Here is a 22,430-nt window from a genome sequence, read left to right as displayed (position 1 = left end):
TTACACACACATTAAAGTTATACAGCTTTACAAACAGGCTAATATAGATACAACAGTAGACCCCACCTAGTAGGACAGTATTTATAATCTATGTGATTGTTTACTCTGGTATACCTTCTTATAGCATGGAAAGGAGAACAAGATATATTGTCAAATTCACCCTCATATCAGTATAAAATTATTTTATTTTTAAAAAATGTAAATACAACAAGGCCCCAACAGAAAGTTACTTTTGTTCAAAATTAATCGAGCAAGTGCTACTGAAACACTATGAGGAGTTTTGCATATAATTCCTTATGGGCAAGATTTGTTTTTTAAATAATCAAGGACAAGTTGTTTTTGGGTTTTTTTTTTTTTTAAATAAGCAAACAGTTCTCAGTCCCTAACTCTGGGAGCAAAGCTACCTCTATCCTTTCTTCATACTGTTGTGTTTCAGTATTGCTGTGTCCCCTGAATTACAGGGCTATCACATGTAAGTGGATACGGTACAGGCTATACTCCTGGCAACTCCAAGATCTTTTTTAAACCCTTCTCATCAGGTCAGATTCACCTGAGTTGCATGCCAACAACAGCCACAGCAGATGTTAGGCTAGCATTACAAAACAGGATGAAAAAGCACAGCTAACGTACATCTTCTAAAGTACTTTCTACAAAATAAACCAAACAGCTCCTGATTGCTGGGGCATGTTGGTCCCACCTACTCACAAACACCACTGGAATTTATTCTCTGTTTTGTAGGACAGCTGTAACTGTGTGGCCACAACCTGGATGCCTCAGTGCCCAGGGCTGGGGCATCCCCAGCTGTCCCCCTCCATGTGCACAGCAGTGCAGAGCCGGCTGCAGAGCCAGTGAGGCAACACAGGCACCAAGGCAGGTTCGAGCTTGAAATAGCCTCACCTTCCTCTCAAAAAGATGGCATTTCCCATCCTCCACAAAGGCATATCTTCCCTGAAAGCTCCCCCCAGCTTCTCTGTCTGACCTCCCTCACTCCAGGAGACCATATACAACTTCCTCACCTACACAAGCTGGTCCTCAACAAAGAAGCCTCAAGTTCCTTCAGTTCAGGGGGAGGAATCTCCATGTCCCAAAGCCTGGGCATCCTTTTTGGAGGAAGCACTACAATTCATGGAGCATCTAGGACAGCCACTTGAGCAAGATCGTGCCTAAGTAGGCAATGTTACTCAATTAGCTGAGCTGGCTGAAGGTTTTCCCATTGTAACATGATTTTTCTATTCTAGTATTATTTTTGGGGTAAAAAAAAAATCATTGGGGATGGGTGGGGGTTTTTTTGCGCAAAACTCGATGCTTTTAATGAAAAAAAGGTTGCCTTTCTCAATATTTTGCTGTTTATTTCTGTTGGGAAAACTTGAAACACATCGTTTTTGTCAGAAAAGTATCAGTCCATGTCTGTCCGAATTCCTCCAGTGTCAGTTGGGAGCTGTAATTCACAGGCTCCATGTCCCCCTCTTTCCCAAAAGGCTGGGCTCCTGGGCAGCCCTCCAGCCTTCATGACGCATTCCCCCTTTGACTAACCCATGGTAAAAGCATCATGGGATCTGTAACCCAGCCAAAGAGCTGGGCCCCAAGGGAGACACGGCGCACAAGGCACTTGAATGGTAATTTCTGAGGTTTGCAACAGTAGCTCAAACTGATGTTGCTTTAAGGGCCAAATGGATTTAATTAAATGTTTCCATTTCAAAAGGCTAGAACATTTTATTCAGCGTTTTCCAGCTGACAGTTTCTCATTTTTTGAAAAATTTCCATTCCAGGAAAAATTTTGGTATTTCAGCTTTCCATCTCAATTCAGGATGAAATTAAATGTTCAAGTATCAGAATTTGATGCTACATGGACATTCTGTTTGGGAAACAGCCTTATTAATTAGCTGCCAAAAGTAAAATGACTCCATCCATGCAAGAAGGGTGTGATCCAGTTTGCCTTTGACATCAGTGGAAGCCACTTTTTCAGCTTAGTGGAGTCTGGATGGCATCCCAAAAGACCAAGGGAGGGTGGAGTTGACCACAGTTGCAGATATTGGAAACAGGAGTCAAGAGTGAAACAGCAAGAATATAAGAAGCAGCAACTAAGATGACCCGTTACCTGGACTCAATTAAAACTCAGTTTTACTTACTTTAGTGAGTAACAGGAAGAAAAATCATTAAGATTATAAAACCTAATTCCCAGTTACAGTAAAGATAGCAGTTAATCAACGCTTTGTAGAGTAGAATAAATCCATAGTATGAATTTGTCATGAGCTCTATAACTTTCAATGTTCAAAACATTTCCTCAGAAACTTTCATATACTCCATTCAAGGAGACTACTCTAAAGCTAACGATATAATATGGTACTGAACTGCTTGCCTCAGGTTGTCCTCCCTCAAAACCCGCAAAATTGTTCTGTGGGATTGGTATTACAGAAGCTTTGTCAGGATGGACCAAGGTCTCTGTACTTTGAGCACATCTACAGGTGGAAAGCAGCTAAGTGCAGGCTTCCAGAGTTGGCACTCGGGATGAGGACTGGGCACCAAATCCATCCTCTGCATTGCCCAATCTGTTTCTAGATTTAGCCCCAAGCCTTCCACCTCAAAGCATAAAAGAAGAGCCCCAGGGAGACTATGTCCATCAGCAACAGGGTGTGGGTTGAAAGCAAGAGAGCACTCGGAACAGTAAATTAATTCACCCAGCCATGAGGGGTCTAGAGAAGTGGGTTTTGTTTATCTTTCATTTCCCTTTGGTACAAGGCAGATGTTTCTAAGTAATAAGCAGAAACCTCGACATTTTTAAGACTGAAGAGGAAGGGAGGGAGGAAGAAACATGTACAAGCTTTGAGGATGTTCTCAGCTCCAGCTTCAAAAAAACCCAAAACCACACACCACCAAAAATGTATATCTGTAAAAGCAAGTTTTTCCTTAAGCTGTTTGGTAATTCTTAGTTCATAGGAGCATTTTATCCAGAAGGTTCTTCATGTTTCCAGTCTAGGTTGTAGCAATCTCAGTGAGGCACTAAATTTTAGGCTGTTAAAGTCTTTCTGTGCAGCACGGTCATTTTAAAATGATGTGGTAGCCATCATTGCTTTCAGCTGTAACAAAGAAGTGCAAAGCATTTTTTCATTGCTTTCAGAAAACAGCAGAGACACAGAACTCCAGATTTTCTTCTTAGGCAGTTTGCAATAGTTTGTACTCTTGTTCCACAACCCATTCATAAAAATCGATGTTGAACATCTAGGTCAAAGCATTTACATAAAAAATACAACATACTAACTGTCACCTTTTATCATTTTACTAGAAGGTTTTCTGCTCATTTATGTTAGTGTTATCAATGGATTTATGAAAGTTTTATGACTAACTGAGAGGAAAGCATAGATCAATCAGTCTATCATAGTGTAAGTTGATGCAACACCTTGACTTACAGTAAATTAGATTACTTATCTTCTCAGGATAACAGCACTGAGTTTGCGATAACGTTTAGTGCAACTGAAGGGAGAAATTATCTTTAGAGCTACATGTAATAGCAGCAGCAATACGTACCTTTTAATGTGCTGATAACAAAACAAGATTCATCTTGGAAGTTTTGCACCATCTGAAGGGCAGAAGGAAAAAAGACAACACAAAATATTTTTAGCAATTTAATTCAGGTTTCCTTCAGTGCCAGTACAGAATTTAGAGGAGAGTTATCAAACAACATTTGGTGTCTAGTCCTATGCAGTCCTGAGTAACCCTGCCCATAAGACTATTAAAGTACATGACTGATTAATTAAGGTCCTTGCAGCTGCTAATGTGCTTAAGAGAAGCTTATACTAAAGTGCTTGCCTGGAACTGATCTGGCTTGTTCCGCATTTTACCATCCCCTTTGCAGTTCTTGATCCTGCAAGTTCTTATACTGCTCCAGTTAGTCTATTAAAGACCGAGCTCTTAATTGCCCTCACTGAAGCTATACTAGTTTAGACTGGATGAAGACAGTCCCTCTCCTAAAATCTAGCAATGGTAATATACACACACATTCAGCTGAACCATGAAGCTTCACTGAGCTTACATGAGCATCTGGGATAATATCTAGAGGTGGTCAGCCCTGAGAAATGGAATGCTTGCTGAATAAAGGAATATTGTTACTATAAAGCCAATTCAGCAGCCTTCACCTGGTTATTTTGACCAGACATTAGTATAGATGCTGTGCTTGCAGGAATCATTTACCTGTTTGTATTTTGTCAAGGCACAGGAATCTTAATGAAACTGCTACAAGAGAGGTAAGGCAGATCATGGGAAGCAAGATCAGTATCTAAAGCTATTTGAGTCATTCATGAGAAACAACTAGATTTTCAGAAGATGTGCAGGTTCTAGTGAGGCCCCTAACTAAAGAGGTGAGTTAAGAGATTCAGCTGACTTCAGATCCAACCTGAAATTCTTAAATGTAAGCTTCATCCTTAGTCAATGCTTCCTCCCATCTTAGAGTAGCTGTGTGGGACAGAGGAGGTGAATTACCTTCAAGAGATGTCTCATACTGTTGCAGCAGATGCTGGACACCTAACCTCAGAGGGGAGGTGAACCTCTCCAATCAGCTCAGAAAAATCCAGCTTTAAGCAAAAGCCTTCTCCTAGCTATTGAATATCATTCAAGGAGAGCACTTTCCAGCTGTAAGTTTTCACACCAAATACCCTTTTCATCTTAGGCTAATCTCCCTATTCTCTTCTGGGTTTAACATCCCTGCTCCCACAAATCAAACTTCACTGGTCAGTCTGTGTGTCTGTGCCTAATCATGCATGCAGTACATTCACAGAGTGCCTCACTCTTGCCACTATAGTACTAGAACAAGAAAAAAAAATATAAAAAAAGTAATAGACATTGTTAATAATTGACTTAAATACTTAAAGCCTTATACACAAGCTGGTTCAGGCAATTCCCCTACCAAGAGTTGCCTCCAAGCACTTTACATCCATAAAGCATCAAGGTTTCAGATTTAATCAGGCTGAAATAGCAAGGAGACTTTAGGAATAAGCATTACAGCCTTCAATTTAGGCTCCAGTCAAGACCTATGCTCTGCTTCATTTGTTTTAACAATGTTTCTTATAAATGAAGCTCCTTAAGTGATTCTGGTGCATGAATGAGTAAGTAATTTAGCGGGGGGAAAAGAGGAAGAAGGGCAACTCACTATTAACCTGCAAGTTAATGGAATTGACTAAATTCAGCCACCATATAATGGGACACAAAACAGCTAGCAGAGGTCCACGAAATTATAGTGTGCACTTACACAGCACTGACTCAGACCCAGTGGCTGTAATCATTGGCCAAGACGTAAGACTAATTGCCCTAAAGATTTTCAAACTTGCCTTCCTTAGGAAACTTTTCTATTCAATTTTAAAGGTTCTCACTTTAGATCCTTACTACAGAATTTGTGTAAGTAGCCAACATGAAAAGAAAATGACCAATTTTGTTATGTTTTGTTTTCAAAAAAAACCCCTCTGTTACAAAGCAAAGATCTTAAAACCACACCAAAATCAATGCTATGCATGAATGATTTGCTTTAAGTATTTGCTTTAACTTGTTGGGATTAGTAACCTTGCAAAGATTCCTTGAAGATTCATTCCATAATTTAAAAGGTCATTCTAGCTTCAAGAAGTCAGACAACTGTTACAGCTCTGACAGAGTTTGCATTAACCCCTTACCTCATTGCTCACTAATACATGGATCCCTGTGGGTCCCTGCCGATAGATTCGATTTATCTGCTGTGGAGAAATGCTGTACAAGTTTGCAATCTTCTCGATTAATTCCAGCGTGGTCAATTCTTCCAAGAAGATTGCATGATATACTGCAACAAGTTGAAAGGAATTACAGAATTACAGCGTAATTCTAGAATAGCAACTACAGATAAGACCAAGACGTTCAATATCAACAACTAAATGGATTTAAGATCAAGGTTCAAATCTTGGCAGTAGATAAACCTTAGTACCTTTAAAGCAGCCCCCAAATATCCATCTTGATGATTTGCAGAAAAATACCCAGTATTAGGATGCAGTGGGCAAATAAAGAACACGTCACTTTTGGCCAGAGGAAAACACAGCAACTAATCACAACATTTATCAAGGGGCACTGGAAAAACCCTCTCACAACGGTGTTAGTATTTTTGGATAATCTACTTCCACTGATTTTGACATTTTAAAGTAGATCCAATTAAATAGTAAAATACATGACATGATGTTACACAAAAGCAGTATTTTGTTAGATGTTATCCCACTGACCCCATAGGCACAAATCAAAGACTACAATGTATCAAAGAACTGTAGGTGACAGTATTTTTTAAATCCAATCCAAATGGTAGAAACAGCCAGGTAGAAAAGCTGTGCCTGGTTAATGCTATGCACAAGAACTGAGGACAATCTCTGTTCTCATTTGATTGTACATCATGTCATGAGGGATAGTTAAGAGCCATGAGTCCCCAAAAGCTTCGAACTTCCAAGAATTAGAACCTCACTTTAAGACATACCAATCTTCCATTTCCCAGAATATTTTCAAACAAGCCACAGTCTAAAGCAAACTGTGGATTTGGGAAGGTAGTTTTTAATGCTATGGTCCCTATTAAGAACTGAATAGAGACTTTGCTGTGGCATTCTGCAGATAGCTGTAAGTTGGGGCTGTTTCCCAGACAGACAGTACCAGTTGGAATCTGTAGCCCTGAAACTAACCAAAGTGTCAGAACTGGGATAAACATGCAGGACACCAAGCTGTCCCACGCAGGAACTCAGGCAGAAAGCAACATTCTCACCAGGTAAGTGTTTAACAAAATCCATACATAAAAACTTACCACAAAGACTGCCATCTCCGTTTTCTCGTTTTTGGTGGAGATGGGACCTGTTTTGCTCTGGTTCTTGACAGACATAAATTGTCATCTTGGGCCTTACATTTCTATGGATTATTAAAAAACAGTACCGAGTTATTTAGTAGATCTAAAATTGTTCCAGTTAGCTAGCAAACACTGAGAGATAGATCATTCAGGGTATGCATAAATAACCAACTAAGGGATAGTCTTGATGCTGGTGACTAGTTGTCTTAGGAGGTCTAGTAAGAGCTCCCTGGGAGATGGTGGTACAGTGCAGAGCACCTTAATCTCTTCAGGATCAGATAAGAATAAACAGTTTTCAGCACTTGCCAAGCTGCCTTTACTGATTTGAATCCTGCCCAGCTGGAGAATTTATGTTATTGCCATATAAGTAAGTTTAAGAGTCATTTGAGGCTCCAGGGATTGGTTGGTTGGTTTGTTACCTGTGATGGAGATGCAACACAGGGTACTGTAGGCTGTGTCTCATACAAAGTGGATGGAAGCTATCAGCTAGTAGCAAATAAACCACTGGAGATCCACTTTATGATGCTTCATTTCAGCAACATCTGAGCTGTGCTGGGATTTGAATACCATTGTGATCTCCAGCCTCTGAGATGGCCTCTCTGAAGTGTTAAAAGGAGGTCTAAATGCTACAGCTCTAGGATTAACTTCTAGTGAGCACTGAAATTATCAAGGGATGCTGCCATAACAAAAAAATAGGAAGGAAGACGTACAAACCTTCCTTTGATTGCATTAAAGAGTCGAATTCCATCAGCAGGCCCACAGATTTGAACAAAATCTTCTTTGGACATCTTCAGTAAGTCAGCACCTACATATTTCAAATTGACGTTTTTTCAGAAGTTAAGCAAATCTTAGCTTCCAAACTGTGTGTATGGGCAGCAGGAAAGGGCAGGGGGAGAGAATCCACAAAGCTAAATCAGACAGATTTGCCTAGAGAAGTTGCAAATTCAGAGAGGTGTACACTGTAAATCAATCATTGTGAAACAGAGAGCTAGAAGCTGCCAAAAGAGCAGTGCTGCACTGGAAGATATTCTAGCCAACTCAGAGACAAGTGAGATATTTAACATTGGCCATTAAATGGCCCAGTTTTCTCCAACTGCCATGTTCACCAGGCTGTTTAATCATGTTGCAAGTCAGAGAGAGGCTCCTCAAGGTTTCAACATCTTTAACAATACCCACTTCCACCGTCTTACTACTGTGTACAGCTACCTAATGGGAGGGTACAGTGAAGATGGAGCTGCAAATGGAGCCAGACTCTTCTCAAAGGTGCACAGGGACAGGATGAGAGGCAGCAGACAGAAGATGGAAGATGAGAAACACTGATTAGGTGTAAGGAAAAACTTTTTCACTGTGAGAGTAGTCAAGTATTTGAAGAAGTTGCTTAGAGAGATTGTGGCATTTCCAACCTTGGAGATACTCAAACGCAACTGCACAAGGCCCTGGACTTGCTTCAAGCATGGGGCTTGCACCTAATGAACTCAAGAAGTCCCTTCCATCTTAAATTATTCTCTTCCATCTTAAATTATTCTATATTTCTACAAACTGTTTTGGCAAATGCTAACTAATCTAGAACAAAAGAACCACCACAGTGGATCAGACCAGTGATCCCATCAACAGTGGCCAGCAGCAGATGCTACTGATATGAAGCATGAGCTGCACTTAAAAAAGAGAATAAAGACAAAATAATTGGACTGTTTAAACTCACCCGAAAAACTTGAGAAGAGTCTACAGAATGGAGAGAACCTATTACGATGAAGCCACTGCTGGGCATCTTGAATAGAAGCAGAAGGAAGGAGATGCTACATTGCAAAAAGAATAAGAAGGTCTTGAAATGAACTGTTCACCAGTGTCCTAAAAAAGAAAAGCACCACATTAACATGATCTCAAGTACTTACATCATTGCTGGGAGGCAGGAGCTCCACTTGGTGGGTTGGAGAACTGTTGCTAAAAAGAATTATATAAAGTTGGAAGAGAAAAAAAAAACATTATTTTAAATTTTACATTGCATTGTCCATCCTTTTCCCCCTCCTCCATTTGACTCAACTGTCACAAGTTACATACCAACTTGGCTTTTTTCGCTATCAGATTTAAAAAAGGTGTCCAAAAACTGGACCAAAAAAAGAAAAAAAAACTAAAAAAAACCCAGAACACCAAACCACTCTACTTGAGCCTGTTGTTGGTCAGTTGAGGTCCTACTCAACACTGAGAGAAAAACTCAGTTCTGACCTGATTCAAGCTTTTCCATACAGGTGACTCACTTATGTGACACCATCTAAGCAAGGAAGTTGTGACCTACTATTGTGGCCAAACAGAAACATTCTATGAGCCAGAGATACCCTAACTAAATCCACTCTCTGATAATGATTCTTTGCAAAAATTTAATAGAGAACCTTGTAATTCAAACCTGGTGTTATTTTAAACATAGTAAATCACAATTTAACCATATTAGACAAAACTACATCTGTACTAAACCCTCCCAAAACATAGACAGGACTTTAACACACGAAGGGTTTTCCCAAAGAGTTAATAATCTACCACTGGAAGAAAATGCTCAACAGATCTCTCTACTGACACCAATTTTTGTCATTTCAGTGTTTGTCCTTATTCATAGGTTGAGGTTGCTCACTGAAAATTTGTGATACAACATGAGCTGTGTGGGAAGGTGACAAGGCTGTAGAGTCCTAAAGGAAGAAAAGAAAGGTCTGTGCCAGATTCCTAGGGGAAGCTATGTTGCAGGGAGGACTCAGAAGTACCAAGGGACCATGCTGTGTATTTCTGTCATCGGCTATCATCTTCGGTGTTTCTTTATGAAGGCTATATTAATGAATTAAACATGCCTCCTGTTAATCTTTTGTTCTGGAACAGCTTCTCAGACCCAGGCTGTTTTGCTCCAGACAGAATTTCTTTAAATCCCATTCAACTGGAAATTCAGCACCCCAAACTGCCACAAGACAGAAAGGAAGGAAGAAATACGAACTCTGAAGAGATGCTGAAGGCTGAAAGTCTCTAACACTCTTGTCAGAAGATACTGGGAATTGCTGGTACAGGACATGGTGTGTTCTCTCCCCAACAGAAGAGTAAGAGAGGAAACTCATGGCAGAAATTGCCATGGTAGTCCTGTGATGCTCACCTCCCATAAGCAGTGAACATACAAACAGTACAGGGAATTCGTGGCTGGAAGATCTTAAAAGTCTTTATGGGAAATATTTTCCCCTTTCTAGGAAGGGTGGTCCTTGACCTCTTCTTCCAGGGCATGAAATGCATGGACACACAAAACACACATACACAAAGGCTACCATATCAACAGGAAAGATAAAGCATTTATTTGTTACATACCCATCTCCAAGGTTGAAGCTGTTGGGAGAACTGTTGTAGCTTGGGGATGGAGCATTGTTCATTTGATAAGGCACATCTGGCCAGGGAGAGCACTGTTGGAAGAAAGGCAGCGGGGATACTTTCATAAGGATAGAAATAAAGGATTCGATTCTCCTCTCATACCACATTCATGCTGTTGCCACGCCACTAACTTCAGCTCATCGCTCCTGCTGGGAGGAGGAGACGGGCCATGGATTTTCTACACCGCTCTCCAAGCGGGCTGTCAGGGGGCCAGATTGATTCCAGTTGTGCATTCCACATTTCTCCCATTTCACAAAGCCTGTCCCCAAATAACACTGGCCAAAGTGTGCACAGCTGTATGTCAGAGCAATGCCAGTGTCAACTCAGACTGAAGGCAGCAATGATACAGAAATACCCCTGGTCTCAATTATAAATCCCTAATTAAATCCAGGCAAGAGTGACAAATATGCTCCAGTGGCATTGCTTCAGGTTTATACCAGTGAAAGAGCAGAATTTGAACCAGCCTGTTAAAACCTCTGGCTATTAGTCGAAGAGCTCGAGTTATAAATGGGTATTACAGGGAGAAAATTTAAGATAGACAGACAAACACAAAGCTACTAAAAGTCTTCACAAATATAGGTCAAACTCCATATTCCATTACAGTAATGTAAAACCAGAGTAACCCAGCTAGAATTGGTGACTCTGTTCTGAATTTAAGCCACTGTAATCAGCAGGAGAAATCTAGCCCTGTGGAAGCCCCTGCCATCAAGAGCTCAAGAAAATGCTCTGTAGTATCCTTGTTTGCAATGATAAAAAGAGGACAAGCATAGCTTTGGAGTTTTATCATCTCCACAAATACTAGCAAATATTTTATCATCTCCACAAGCACTAGAAAATATTTAACTCTTCGGCAACCCACATTTCCCCCTGCAATATCTCAAAGTGCATCAGAGCTCACAGGAAGAGTCTGGGATCTGCTAACTCAGTAGAATTAGGTCTGTGTACACAAGAGCCTTGTTAACAACCACCACGTTGAATTAAAAAACATGCTGGTCGCTCCTGGCAACTTGAGGAAAATTGAGTGGGAGGGCCTGGATCTCTCAAACAGTTTATTTAAATTAAGAAAAAAACCCCTCATTTTTAGAAGTCCAGCAAACCACTTCAAAAAACCAAGAACTAAATCAAACAACAAAATATTCCCATAGGGAGATGGGACAGCGCTTTTAAACCACTGTCTTGAGTCTTTTTGCTTCATAATTCTGCAGCCTGAGGTAAGCTTATATATATGCCTTAGTAATGGCAGGGAGAGGTAGAAACACATACATCACTACACCAGATGCATCAGAATATAAGACATTCAAGATATTCCTAGAGTACAAGCCAGAGATCTAGTATGTAATAGCCTCATAGGCATGTTCACAAACAGATTAATAATTTAATTAGACAGCCTATTCATCTATTCCAGTGCCCGACTCCAACATGAGCTTTGCCAGACAGTTCTGAAGAAAATACCTCATACAAGTGGCATCTAAGTGCCACGACAAGTGCCCAGGAGCACAGCAGAAGATAGAGAAAATGCTTCTTTTAAAGCTAGGCTGTTAAGGGTTGTTTTATACCCTGAAACATAAGAAACTTTGGCATCTTTTATAAACTTCAACAGTGAGAGACATTTTATAATTTCACTCAGCTCTCAATTTCAGTCAGATCTGGGCATACGTGTCTCCACTCCAAGGCTCAATTAGACTGCATTTTCTCTGGAATATATCTCCCAACATGCTGAAGTAGCATGACACGTGTCTAAAACATTTTACCTCTGTGAGAATAGTTGTCTCATAGGAAGGCTGATACTTCTCCTTCTCTTGGGTGGTCTTCTTCTCCATTTTTTCCCTGTCAGTCTTCTGTTTTCTGTCTGCTCCTTTAGGCTATAAGCACAAGCACAAGCTTTCCCTTATGCCAAGTATTACAAGTTTGGAGACAGAGGCCAACAGATTTTTTTTTTTCTAATCTGTTCACAAAAGTCTCCTTAAGATTTATGGGGACTTGACATATGGAACAAGATCAGACCTGCATTTTCTAGACAAAAAAAAAAATCAGTCAAGCATCTCTACTGTTTCTATATCATCCCCCATTAATGCTTATTGCAATTCAAAACAGGCTGACCACAGTCCTGAGATTTGATACCAGCTATTTCAGACCATGAGTTATGCACTTCAACTGGTATTTGTAACATCTCTACAGGAATAAGAAAGACACTGCTCATGCGAGCAAGACTCAAGCAGCAGATCCTTTGAGAACACAGGCCCATGAAAAGCTTGTTGTTAAGTGACTACAGGTCTGCCGTGCCCAAATTAGGAGCTTCGGAGATGAACAGAATCATCTTTCTCTCCTCCAGACAGGATGGAGAGGAACTTTGCTGAAACCAGCAAAGGGTATTTAAGATCTCCAAGTTATACTCTCACTGTTCATGGAGGACTGAATCAAAGAAACCGGAAATGATCATACAGTCTTGGTTACCTAGGAGCACCAAAATACAGTGGATATCCTGAATATCAATTAGCGTAATACGTTGACTCAAAATTACTTAAACCAGTAGCCTCAATATTCCCAAGAAACTGGACCATATTATGTATAGTTTGCAATACACATCATCTTCAGGACACAAACTAATGAGGGGCAATGCCTTGTCTAGAAGGCTACTTGTCTATATTCCACAGAAATTTATTTTGTGCACTGATGCATCTCCAGTGGGTTTCCATTCCAACCAGTCAAGGTTTGAGTTGTTGGGGGGGTTGTTGTTGTTGTTATTATTATTACATCCACACAGCACAGATCTCAGTATTTATATAACATTCAAGGCACAATGGACTGGCACAAGTCTTGGTGCGGCACTTGGGTCATTTGAATTTAACTAGAATTGCTGCGTGGCACCTCAGGGTTTATGTCACTTTGTGTGCAAGAGTCCTGGTTAAGATCTTAAGTATACCCAGTTAGAAGCCTGTTCTTTTACCCCAATATTTGTATCACTCCTACACAATTTAAAAACTGCGCATGTTCCTGTGTCTTTGTCTAATCCAGTTGACGACAAAGCTAAAACTACCTCATACCTTGAACACTTTGATCTGGCAGCTTGCAGAATGCAAGTGGTCTGTGTATTCACCATTTTCATTCTGCTTAAACGTGTCGATTTGCACCCGGAAGGGCACCCCTTTCTCTCCTCCATGTTTCCGTGGAGTAAATTCTGTGCTGATGCAATGTACCTGGCAAAACAAAAGCTGTGCTCATCTCTGGAGACAGTTGGAAGCTGTGCAAATCTGAATTTCAGACTCCCTGAACTTGCAGGGTGCCTGAACATGAGGTTTTGGCTCCTCCTAAGACATTAAGAGAGGCAGAAGAGTTCAAAATGTTTTAATTTCTGTTCCTCAGGACAAAACAAATAGAAGAACAAGATGCCCAGAGAGAAACAGGGCATCAGGAAAAGCACCCTTTGATTTAAGTAAATCCCACATACAGATTAAAAACAGATAGTTGGTGTTTGGGATGAGAAACACTCATGAAAGAGGAAAGCAAGCAAAACTAACAGGCTGTGAACCGTTTCCTCCAGACAAAACCCATGCTTAGAAAGCAGCATCCATTTTTTTTAAAAAAAAGAAATTCCTAGCTGTAGCAGGTAGTACTCCAAAGCTAGCAAGTAGCTAGCAAGTTGTTTAACAAGTATCCTACAAATTAATTATACATGATTGTCACTTGAGTTTGTATATTATCATTAGCATCTGTCTCTCTTCTTCATGTTCTGGCTACCTTAACTCTCCAGGTCTTCATAAGATATCTCACCATTGTATTTACCGCAGGAATATCACTTCTCTCTTACCTGAATGAATGCTGAGGCTCTCTTTGATGGATCCCACAGAAATTCAACAGTGTTCAACTGGGTGGGGCTGGCCCTGGGATCCAAGATACCAACTGACAGCGGAATATCTGTAGAAGAAAACCCCTAAAATTTTAAAAATATTAAATTGAAGAAGAGAAAGCATTTCCATACAATTACAAGATGCATGCGAAAAGCCAAGCCACTAATGATATATCTATTTGGGACCTATAGTGCTAGATCTCCTTCCCACCCAAAGACATACAGGATTCCTAAGAGAGCACGATATAAAAACCTAAACACACATGCAAACACGCCATACATCAATCAGCACCTTGCTTCCAAACACTGCACAAAAACCATAATGAAATAGTCTCACCTATATCAAGGATGCGGTCCCCAGGCCGACTCCACCTCCAGCCCTCGAGCTGCTGATGCTCTGTGTACTGCAGGCGTCGATCATGGAAAACTACACGAATTATGCTCTGTTAAGAAAAGATGGCAAGATGAACAACATGATCCAAAGGCCCTTCTCTTGAGATGACTTTGGTTTTCCAGCGTAGAAGCAAAAGCTGATCTGTCATGTTTCTCACCCCCATTCATGAGGAGAGCAGAGGGTCCACCTAAGAGACCCATCACCATGTTTATCAAATTCCTAAGGGACCCCTGAGTGAAAAAACAACATACTTTCCCCTTCATAGTGCACGTCTACACTGCGTAATGCAGCTCTGTACAGCTTTCTGGGATTTGGTCTGGAAGCACTATAGCAATGTCCACCTAATCTTAGGTGCTATGCCATGTAAACATCACTATACTGCCTCCACACCCAAAATGGCTCACAAGGGGGTAATATTTAATGTGTCTGTACCATGCTCCAACCCCAGTATATCCCACTCTGACTAGCAAATGTGAAAGCCAGCTCACCTGTCCCTGCACTGGTGGAGCTGACATGCCCAGACACCCTGTCAGTGGGAATTAAACTTGATTCCAGCCATTAACAGCCAGTCATTGGCACTGGATTTGCCCCATTACACTGGTAAACTGCCCCACGACACAGGTAAATTAATGTAGAATAGGAAAGCTTCTGTAAGAGGAGAATTTTCATCTCTAGCCTGCAACAGTGCAGCCATGTCAATAACTGGAGAAAAAAGGCTGGAATAAGAGCAATCCCCAGGGCAGACAAGTCCAAAGTATCCCTAACTAATATATCCTTTTGTATATTGAGAGTGCTATGCTAGCATGAGTGAATGACTCCTTACTTCCCAGTTTCTCAAGGCCATGCTCCTGCCGCGGACTTCTGTATCAAGTGGGAGTGAGCATTTTTTGCCAATGAACCTGAGAAATGCCCAAATCAAACCCAGCTCTAAGAAGCAAGCAAGCTACAGTGGGAACTCCTGCAAAATTGGAATCCCAATCCACATGCTTCCTGAAATGGGCCAGAAGACAAAGAGGAAGCTGCCTAAACTTGGACATTTCAAATCCAGACTGGAATCCAAATTTTGCAACTAGTTCCCACTTCTCAAAAGAAATCCTGAGGCAGAACAACCAAGAATTTGAGAGAGGAAGGCTTGAAGGTTGGATCCAGAACCAAGATCCAGACCCAAGTTCTTGAGTTTGAACTGTTTTGGGAGGTGGGAAACAACAAAAAAATCCCCAGAACCAAACAACCAAGTTCTGTGTGTTTGTAATTATGCCCATTACCAAAGTAAACTGGAGCTATGCAGAATCTGTATGGCAGAACAATGTAAACACCGGGGTCCTCCATTTGACGTGTAACAACCCAGGCATCTTGCTGGGATTAAGAAGGGAGACAAGTCTGCCTCTCAGTGGTTTTGACCATGTTCACCTCTGAACTTTGGGATTCCCTTGAACCCAATATTCACAGAGAAACTCTGGGGCCATGACCACAAACAGAATAAATGTTCCCCTGAAGCCCTGTAAAGCCAAGCTGCACGGTCCCATGAAACTAGCGCTCAACAACTGCATCAGCCCTGCTCCCATTAAAAACAATGGCAAAGTATTTTCCATTGTCTCGATGTGAGCAAGGTCAGTCCCTTCATTAGAGGCTGTATGTAGTAGCAGGAAGAAAAGAAATCTATATTTCTCCTTACCTTTACATATTTTGTGTTTAAATCTTGAAACTCTCCCAATTTCCTATTCTCAAGTAGACGGATTTCATAAGACTGACCTAGAGTTTAAGGAAACATTTCCAAGGTGTTTAATATGTTGTAGCAATGAGAGAGTCATGCTGGCATTTACGTGGCTAATAAAGCATACGTTTGATCAGGGAAAGCTCATTTTTGGTACCATAATGCATTTGCCCCCAGTAATCGAGTAGGCACTAAAGCACAGCAGAAATCTGAGGGGAAGGTTTGTCTTTTGGCAGCTAAAAGCTATCAGTTAGGGCATCGATCATGGTCTGTCTCCCAGGGCTGCTACAGTTTTCTGGTCACCCTTCAAAAAGTCACCAAGGTGTTCGAGGCAGTTGTCCCCCCATGTCACGTGGCTGTAACAGCACTGCCTTCATCTGTCCCTTCTGCTGAAGCAATGGTTGTGTGAAGAGCTGCTGGCACAAGTCTAGGCACTATTCTGCAGAGGATAGCAACTTGGGCAAAATCTTGCCTTCTTGAGAGCAGTCAGGTCTATAAGGTGTTTTGGTGAACCAGAAATACAAGATTTGCTCCATAAGGCCCTGAACGTGGCTGCCCAGGGCATAAATACTCCTTCAGACACGTGTGGAAGCAGCAAGGGGTATTACAGGATGCGCAAGGACCAATTCCAGGAAAGGAATTCATACTCCAGCACCCCACCAGCACCACCACCTTCAGCATAAGGAATTTAGCTGACTGGTTTATGAAATAACACCTCCCTCCAAGGCTGACAGCAGACAAAGGAGACTGATGTCCCAATACCTTAAGCACAAATGGCTAAGATAACACAAAAGCTCATTGTATAGGACCAAGTTTGTACAATAAACCTACAGCCGGCACAGAGGCAGGACAGGATCACTAGGATTAACTGAGCATATGTATACCTTATAGCTAGTTTTTCTTGTTCATCTCGCAATCCTCCCTTTTACTGAAAAATGCACAAGTACCACAAGGCAGGCACCAGGAAAGAGATCAGTTTCGCTTTTCTGGCTCAACCAGTATCTCCTCAGAACTGGCCCTGCAGAAAACTGCAAAGCAAATATATTTCCCTCTAAGCAGTTGCTACCAGCAGAGACAAAAAAATGCTACATTTCTGGATCTGGACCTAGAAATAGAAGACTTATGACAGCAAATGTGTCAGGAGGGCACCGCATTTTAAGCGGATTCCCTTTTGGGAATCCGAGCTTTTCTGGTTGCCCGTGTGAGTACAGACCATATCACTAGAGCACAAGGATAATTGTGCTTATTCAGCTGGCTGGCAGGAAAAAAAAAAAGGACAAGAGAGACCATATTGAAGCCCCAAATGTTTGCACAACACTCCTACTGATGTCAATAGGAGTTCTGCAAACAGGAAATGACCCTTGAATCCAGCAAGAGGCTTAGGGCATGGGGAAAGGGGAGAATAAACTGGATGAAGTACCAAATTAAGCACTGGAAACATGCATAGATCTTAACCCATCTCTTTGCACATACATCAACAAAAATAACAACAGTGACCTTCCTTTGAAGATTGCTGGGTAACAGGAGCGGATTTTGTAAATCACAGTCCTGAAACTGAGGTCTTCCACACTTTAACTCGAGAGACTTTCTAATGTTCCCACTGATACATGTTAATATTGTTTACTTGGCAATTTTTAGAGAGATTACATATCTCCCCACATAATAAACACTGTTGTACTAGCATAAAAAAGATCAGGCTCAGGTTCACAAAATTGGTTTTCTATGTTGTACTATGTATCTGTGTATATGCTGTACATGTGTATCTATGTTGTATGAGGTACTTGGCTGCTTGATGGCTCAGTTGGGGGATAGATTTCACCAGCTATAGAGTGATACAGTTCATTGCCTCAAACAAATTTACACAGCCAAGCATCTCTTGCACTTACAGTTCATGCCCGTGCAAGTATGAGGCTAATTAATCACTACAGAAAATTAATTTAGTATTTGAGACCATGAGCATCCAAGAGACAGCAAAATACATCTATGACTGTACTTAGATGGGGTAACAGGGACAGAGAAATTAAGTGGCATGAGCTGTCCTATAGAGGAAGGCAATGGTAGAACCAGAAACACTGCCAGCCATTCAGCTAGTATCTCTGGGATAAGCAGGTTATTGGGACACCTTTGTGCACCGATACACTCCTACTCTTTGGTCAGCCTGATCTGCTTATTTGTAGTTCCAATGAAACAAAAGAAAATAACGGGCATAAAAACATCAGCCATGTTCCCTTCAAACTAGCAGCAAGCACTCAAAAACTCCGCAGCATGCATCTTCCAACCACTTGCATGGGATCGGAACAATACTGCAACAAGGCAGACAGCAGGCACTGCACATCTCCTGACAGGAGTGATTCAGCCTGGATGGAGTTAGAAACAGATTCTGCCCACTGGTAAAGAAACTGTAGTAGAGACAGAGTTAATATGAAATGGAAAACCAAAGAGGAAATAAAATGCTTTGATGAAAGATATATGGGTCATCTGATGTAAGCCCTGGAACTCAGTTTACGACATGAAAAATCTTAGTCTAAACGGTATTTTATGCCAACTGCTTTCCCCTTGACCTCTGAATGTTTAACTCCAGTTACTACACAGAACTGTTATCAAAACAAGACTGCTCCCAGCCAAGCTTCATAAACATGCAGTTTATCTCCCTCTCTGTGGAACTCTATCAGTGAGAATTTGGTCCTAATTCCTCAGAATTCCTTTTTATATAAATGTTTTTGTATTCATTTTGAAAAATTCATTCTCGCTACAACTTATTCCAGCAAATACATTGCTTCACAGCTAATGGTACCTGTAATTCATTGCTATTACATGGAAAGGGTTTAGATAATTGTACTTTCATAGCACCAAGCTGCTTGGATTTTTCCTTGAAAAATACCTTCCAAACTTGGTATACCCTACGTTTTCCACCATCACTACCAGCAAAACTCCTGAGATGGTGAATTACAGTCTCAGCCCTGCAATTATAGCAATTTCATGGAAAAAACAAAACTAAAGAATCAGTATTTGGATGCTGGAAAACAGGATTCCTTTGTAAAATAAAGCAAATAATAGTGGCCTAACCTGCAGAAAGCTGAACTCCCCCTGGCGTCAAAGAGGGCAAAAAGTCACTCAAGGCTCTGGTACACAGATCATCTACAAATCTTGCATCACTGACTCATCAGCACTAGCAGGCATAGACCACAATTTTCTGCTAAAACTAAATCAGTAACAGATCATTCTTACTCAGGTACCTAAATCTGTACAGAAATGTGGCTGCAAGGGTGACTAAAACAAATGGTATTCCCAGTTCCCAAGACAGACTGCGACTAGCTAAGCCCAAAATATACAGCTGAAATATAGAGTTCCCCTATACCTAGTTTTCCCATCCGTCTCAGATGGAAATACAGATTAATACAGTTTAGACTACATCTTTCCAACTCAACGCTTGGTGGTAAAGCTGGAGACAGCAGCAGAGGGTACTGGTGCTGAGACTCTGCAATGATTTGATTGGATGGTCTGACCTTGACCAGGGCAGTATCTGGTCCTCAGCTGACAAGGATTTAACACACACAGGTTCAGATGGAAGGAAGAGCCGGAAGAAAACATCTGTGGCAACGGAGAGCAGTGGTGGCAGTTTCACAGCAGCCCCCCTTTACCAGCATGATCTTCAAGATTGCTGAATGGTAGTCTTCAAACCAGCGCTAAAGACCAGCAACTTGCTGAAACCCTTCTCCTTCCATGTTCTCAGCATTGGCCATAGCTGCACCACCACAGGCAACACAAGTTCAAGATAGCTTCAAAGGTGGTGACCAGCCAGGTCTCTGATCATGTTGTAATATTGGACACATATGTACAAGGGCACCTAAAGCATCTCTATCACTACTTGAAATGAAGAATACATTTTGCAAGCAAATCCCCAGCACAGCTGAGGCCAAAGCAGCCTCCTTGCCTGCCTGCGCAACCCGGTGCTCCCTCGCACAGAGCTTGCCACAACCCTTCTTCCCTACCTCAGACAGGGAACAGAACGGTAATAAATATTTGGAAAACCACATTAAATTCCTGAGATGCAATTTCTCTCCCAGCTTCACTGAAAGCTTCAGGGGCACCAATAAAAACCTGGGCGGGTGATGATACACTGTAATTTGTAATTTGAACAGACATTCCCTGAGCAACAGCAAATTTATGCAATCTCCTCCTAGGCTAGAGTTTGAGCAACTCTGCTTTACAAACAAGAGTAGTATCCAGCAAAGTAGTAACCACCCAGGTCCAGAGAGTTCCTGCTTGGTGATTCATAAAGCAATTGCATCTATCTTAAAGAGGATTTATAGACTGTTTACTTTTTTAACTTTTATTGTCTTTGGTAATTAACGCACATTAAATGCAGGCATGACCACTTTGTTTGGGGACAAAAGAACTGACAGTCAACAATTTGCTACGGATGAAAAATAGTTTAGTTCAACATGGCAACACTTTCACACGCTCAAAAGGTACAAGCTATAACAGTTTAACTGATTTCCATTGCTGGAATTTAGTCAGCCATCAGGAATTCTAGACATCTTCTGATTATAGAAGATTATCATTATTTCAAGCTCAAAGTTACATTTTGTTCAACGATTATTTGCTACACAACCACAATATCCTGCTTGCTTTTTTTTGTTTTGGTGTTATGTTTCAAGGGCCACTTGCACTACGCATTTTGTGGTTTTCTGCATGATACACTGATACAATACACTAATTTCCAATTAGGATGCTGATGTTCCAGACCAATATGACTCAGGCCTTACTTAATCTAGCCAAGCAGTCTGCTTGTCTTTCCAGCAATTAAACACTAACCTTATACTAAGCAATATCCCCAACAAAAATTGGTGGAAAGACAAAAACCTGCGAGTCCTCTTTCTCAGAATGGATCCACACAGCACTAGACAGAACCAGCCTGGAAGCTGTTTGATTATTAAGCCAAGCTGGCCAATAAAAATTCCATTTAGCAACTTTATATGGACATCCTAAATAGCGCACAGATAAAGGCAAAGGAATGCTGACAGTCGAATGCAGCATGCAGAAGGAGGGGGAGGAAAAAAAAAAAAGCAAGCATTTATCCTCCTAAACCAAAGCACATCCAGCAGGCAGGAGGATCACCTCTGAAACAGCCAAATGCAACTATTCAGGGCATCGGGCACACACAGAGATTTTTCTGACAAGAAAGATTAATGAACTCATACGGTAAATAGGCAAGAGTGACAGAGCTGGCATCTGAACCTGCATGCTTGATTTTTCACCAGACAAAAGCAAAAATAAAACTTAGCATAAGACTTGTCCAAGTGTCCTGTGTGCAGACACTCTGCAGGACAAGGAGCAAGGGCAGAATCCTCCCTCCCCGAGCCACAAATGGCAGTGGATATTCTGCAGTTGCTTACTGCAGCCTCGTTTGACAAGATGCTGTAGGAGATGTTTATCCAGTGGATATTAGGAATTCACCAGCTACACAATAGGCCACCCTGAAAGCTTCCGCTCTGCGAGGAACATGGAAATCCTGCAAAGGAGGACCAACTGTGGGCCGCAAAACGCAGAAGCAGCACAAAAGTCATCCTGACACAGTAGCCCATCTTGCCCCGCATCTCATCTTCAACACAGCATGCAGTTGTAAGCGCACAGGTGATGCCGCAGGGTGGATACCGCCCGCCCTTTCCTGGCTATAACTTCCCAGTTTCTGATATTCAGTGTCCAGATCGTACCCATACCAAGCTACCCAGCCATGACCAATGCTCACAAACTCCTCTTTTGTACAATCTCCTTCTGATATCGTTTATACTGGGGCAATAAGAACCACAATTTACACGTGCCTTGCTTTAGTAATCACAGTCTTGCCCTTCACCTGCCTCCTGACAGTTTTCCTTTGCAGCAAAGCTACCTTAGCTCCACTGTGTTTCAGTACCTGCCTGAATCCAATACTGAGGATACCTGCCTTATTTGGCACTACCACCAGGGTAGCAACACTACAGGAACACAGCAGTCCAATTCAGCTACTAATTCTACTACCACACCATAGAGCTACACTGTCATCATGTCTCTTCCTATGTTTTTCCTCCATTTACAATCCATCCCCAACTCAAGGGGGTTTCTCTGTCCCCTTCTTTCTTTTTCCCTACCTCTTTCTTGTGGGAAAGCCAAACACATGCCTTGGACCCAAGTTTGCTGGAGGCAAATTTCAGTGCTCATTTACTATATGAACATTTGGCTGAGCCCTACTCTTCCCAGGCTTTTGAAG

General features: G+C 41.5%; 1 protein-coding gene across 1 annotated transcript in view; it reads right to left on the bottom strand.

Annotated features, from left to right (window-relative positions):
• Nucleotides 1–3,039: 3,039 nt before the first annotated feature.
• TFCP2L1 (transcription factor CP2 like 1) overlaps nucleotides 3,040–22,430 on the bottom strand; it is a 32,500-nt gene continuing 13,109 nt past the window's right edge. Inside the window, exons 3-15 of the mRNA XM_075710652.1 lie at nucleotides 16,142–16,218; nucleotides 14,410–14,515; nucleotides 14,034–14,140; nucleotides 13,270–13,422; nucleotides 11,977–12,087; nucleotides 10,166–10,257; nucleotides 8,725–8,773; nucleotides 8,535–8,628; nucleotides 7,547–7,637; nucleotides 6,794–6,894; nucleotides 5,658–5,800; nucleotides 3,526–3,577; nucleotides 3,040–3,077 (exon numbers count right to left, since the gene is read on the bottom strand). Coding sequence (XP_075566767.1) covers nucleotides 3,040–3,077; nucleotides 3,526–3,577; nucleotides 5,658–5,800; nucleotides 6,794–6,894; nucleotides 7,547–7,637; nucleotides 8,535–8,628; nucleotides 8,725–8,773; nucleotides 10,166–10,257; nucleotides 11,977–12,087; nucleotides 13,270–13,422; nucleotides 14,034–14,140; nucleotides 14,410–14,515; nucleotides 16,142–16,218 — 1,214 coding nt within the window. The remainder of the gene's footprint in view (nucleotides 3,078–3,525; nucleotides 3,578–5,657; nucleotides 5,801–6,793; nucleotides 6,895–7,546; nucleotides 7,638–8,534; nucleotides 8,629–8,724; nucleotides 8,774–10,165; nucleotides 10,258–11,976; nucleotides 12,088–13,269; nucleotides 13,423–14,033; nucleotides 14,141–14,409; nucleotides 14,516–16,141; nucleotides 16,219–22,430) is intronic.

Source organism: Pelecanus crispus, chromosome 5 (assembly GCF_030463565.1).
Source record: "Pelecanus crispus isolate bPelCri1 chromosome 5, bPelCri1.pri, whole genome shotgun sequence".
Lineage (NCBI taxonomy): Eukaryota > Metazoa > Chordata > Aves > Pelecaniformes > Pelecanidae > Pelecanus > Pelecanus crispus.
The sequence above is the reverse complement of the archived record's forward strand: the minus strand, read 5'-3'. Positions and strand labels throughout refer to the sequence as shown.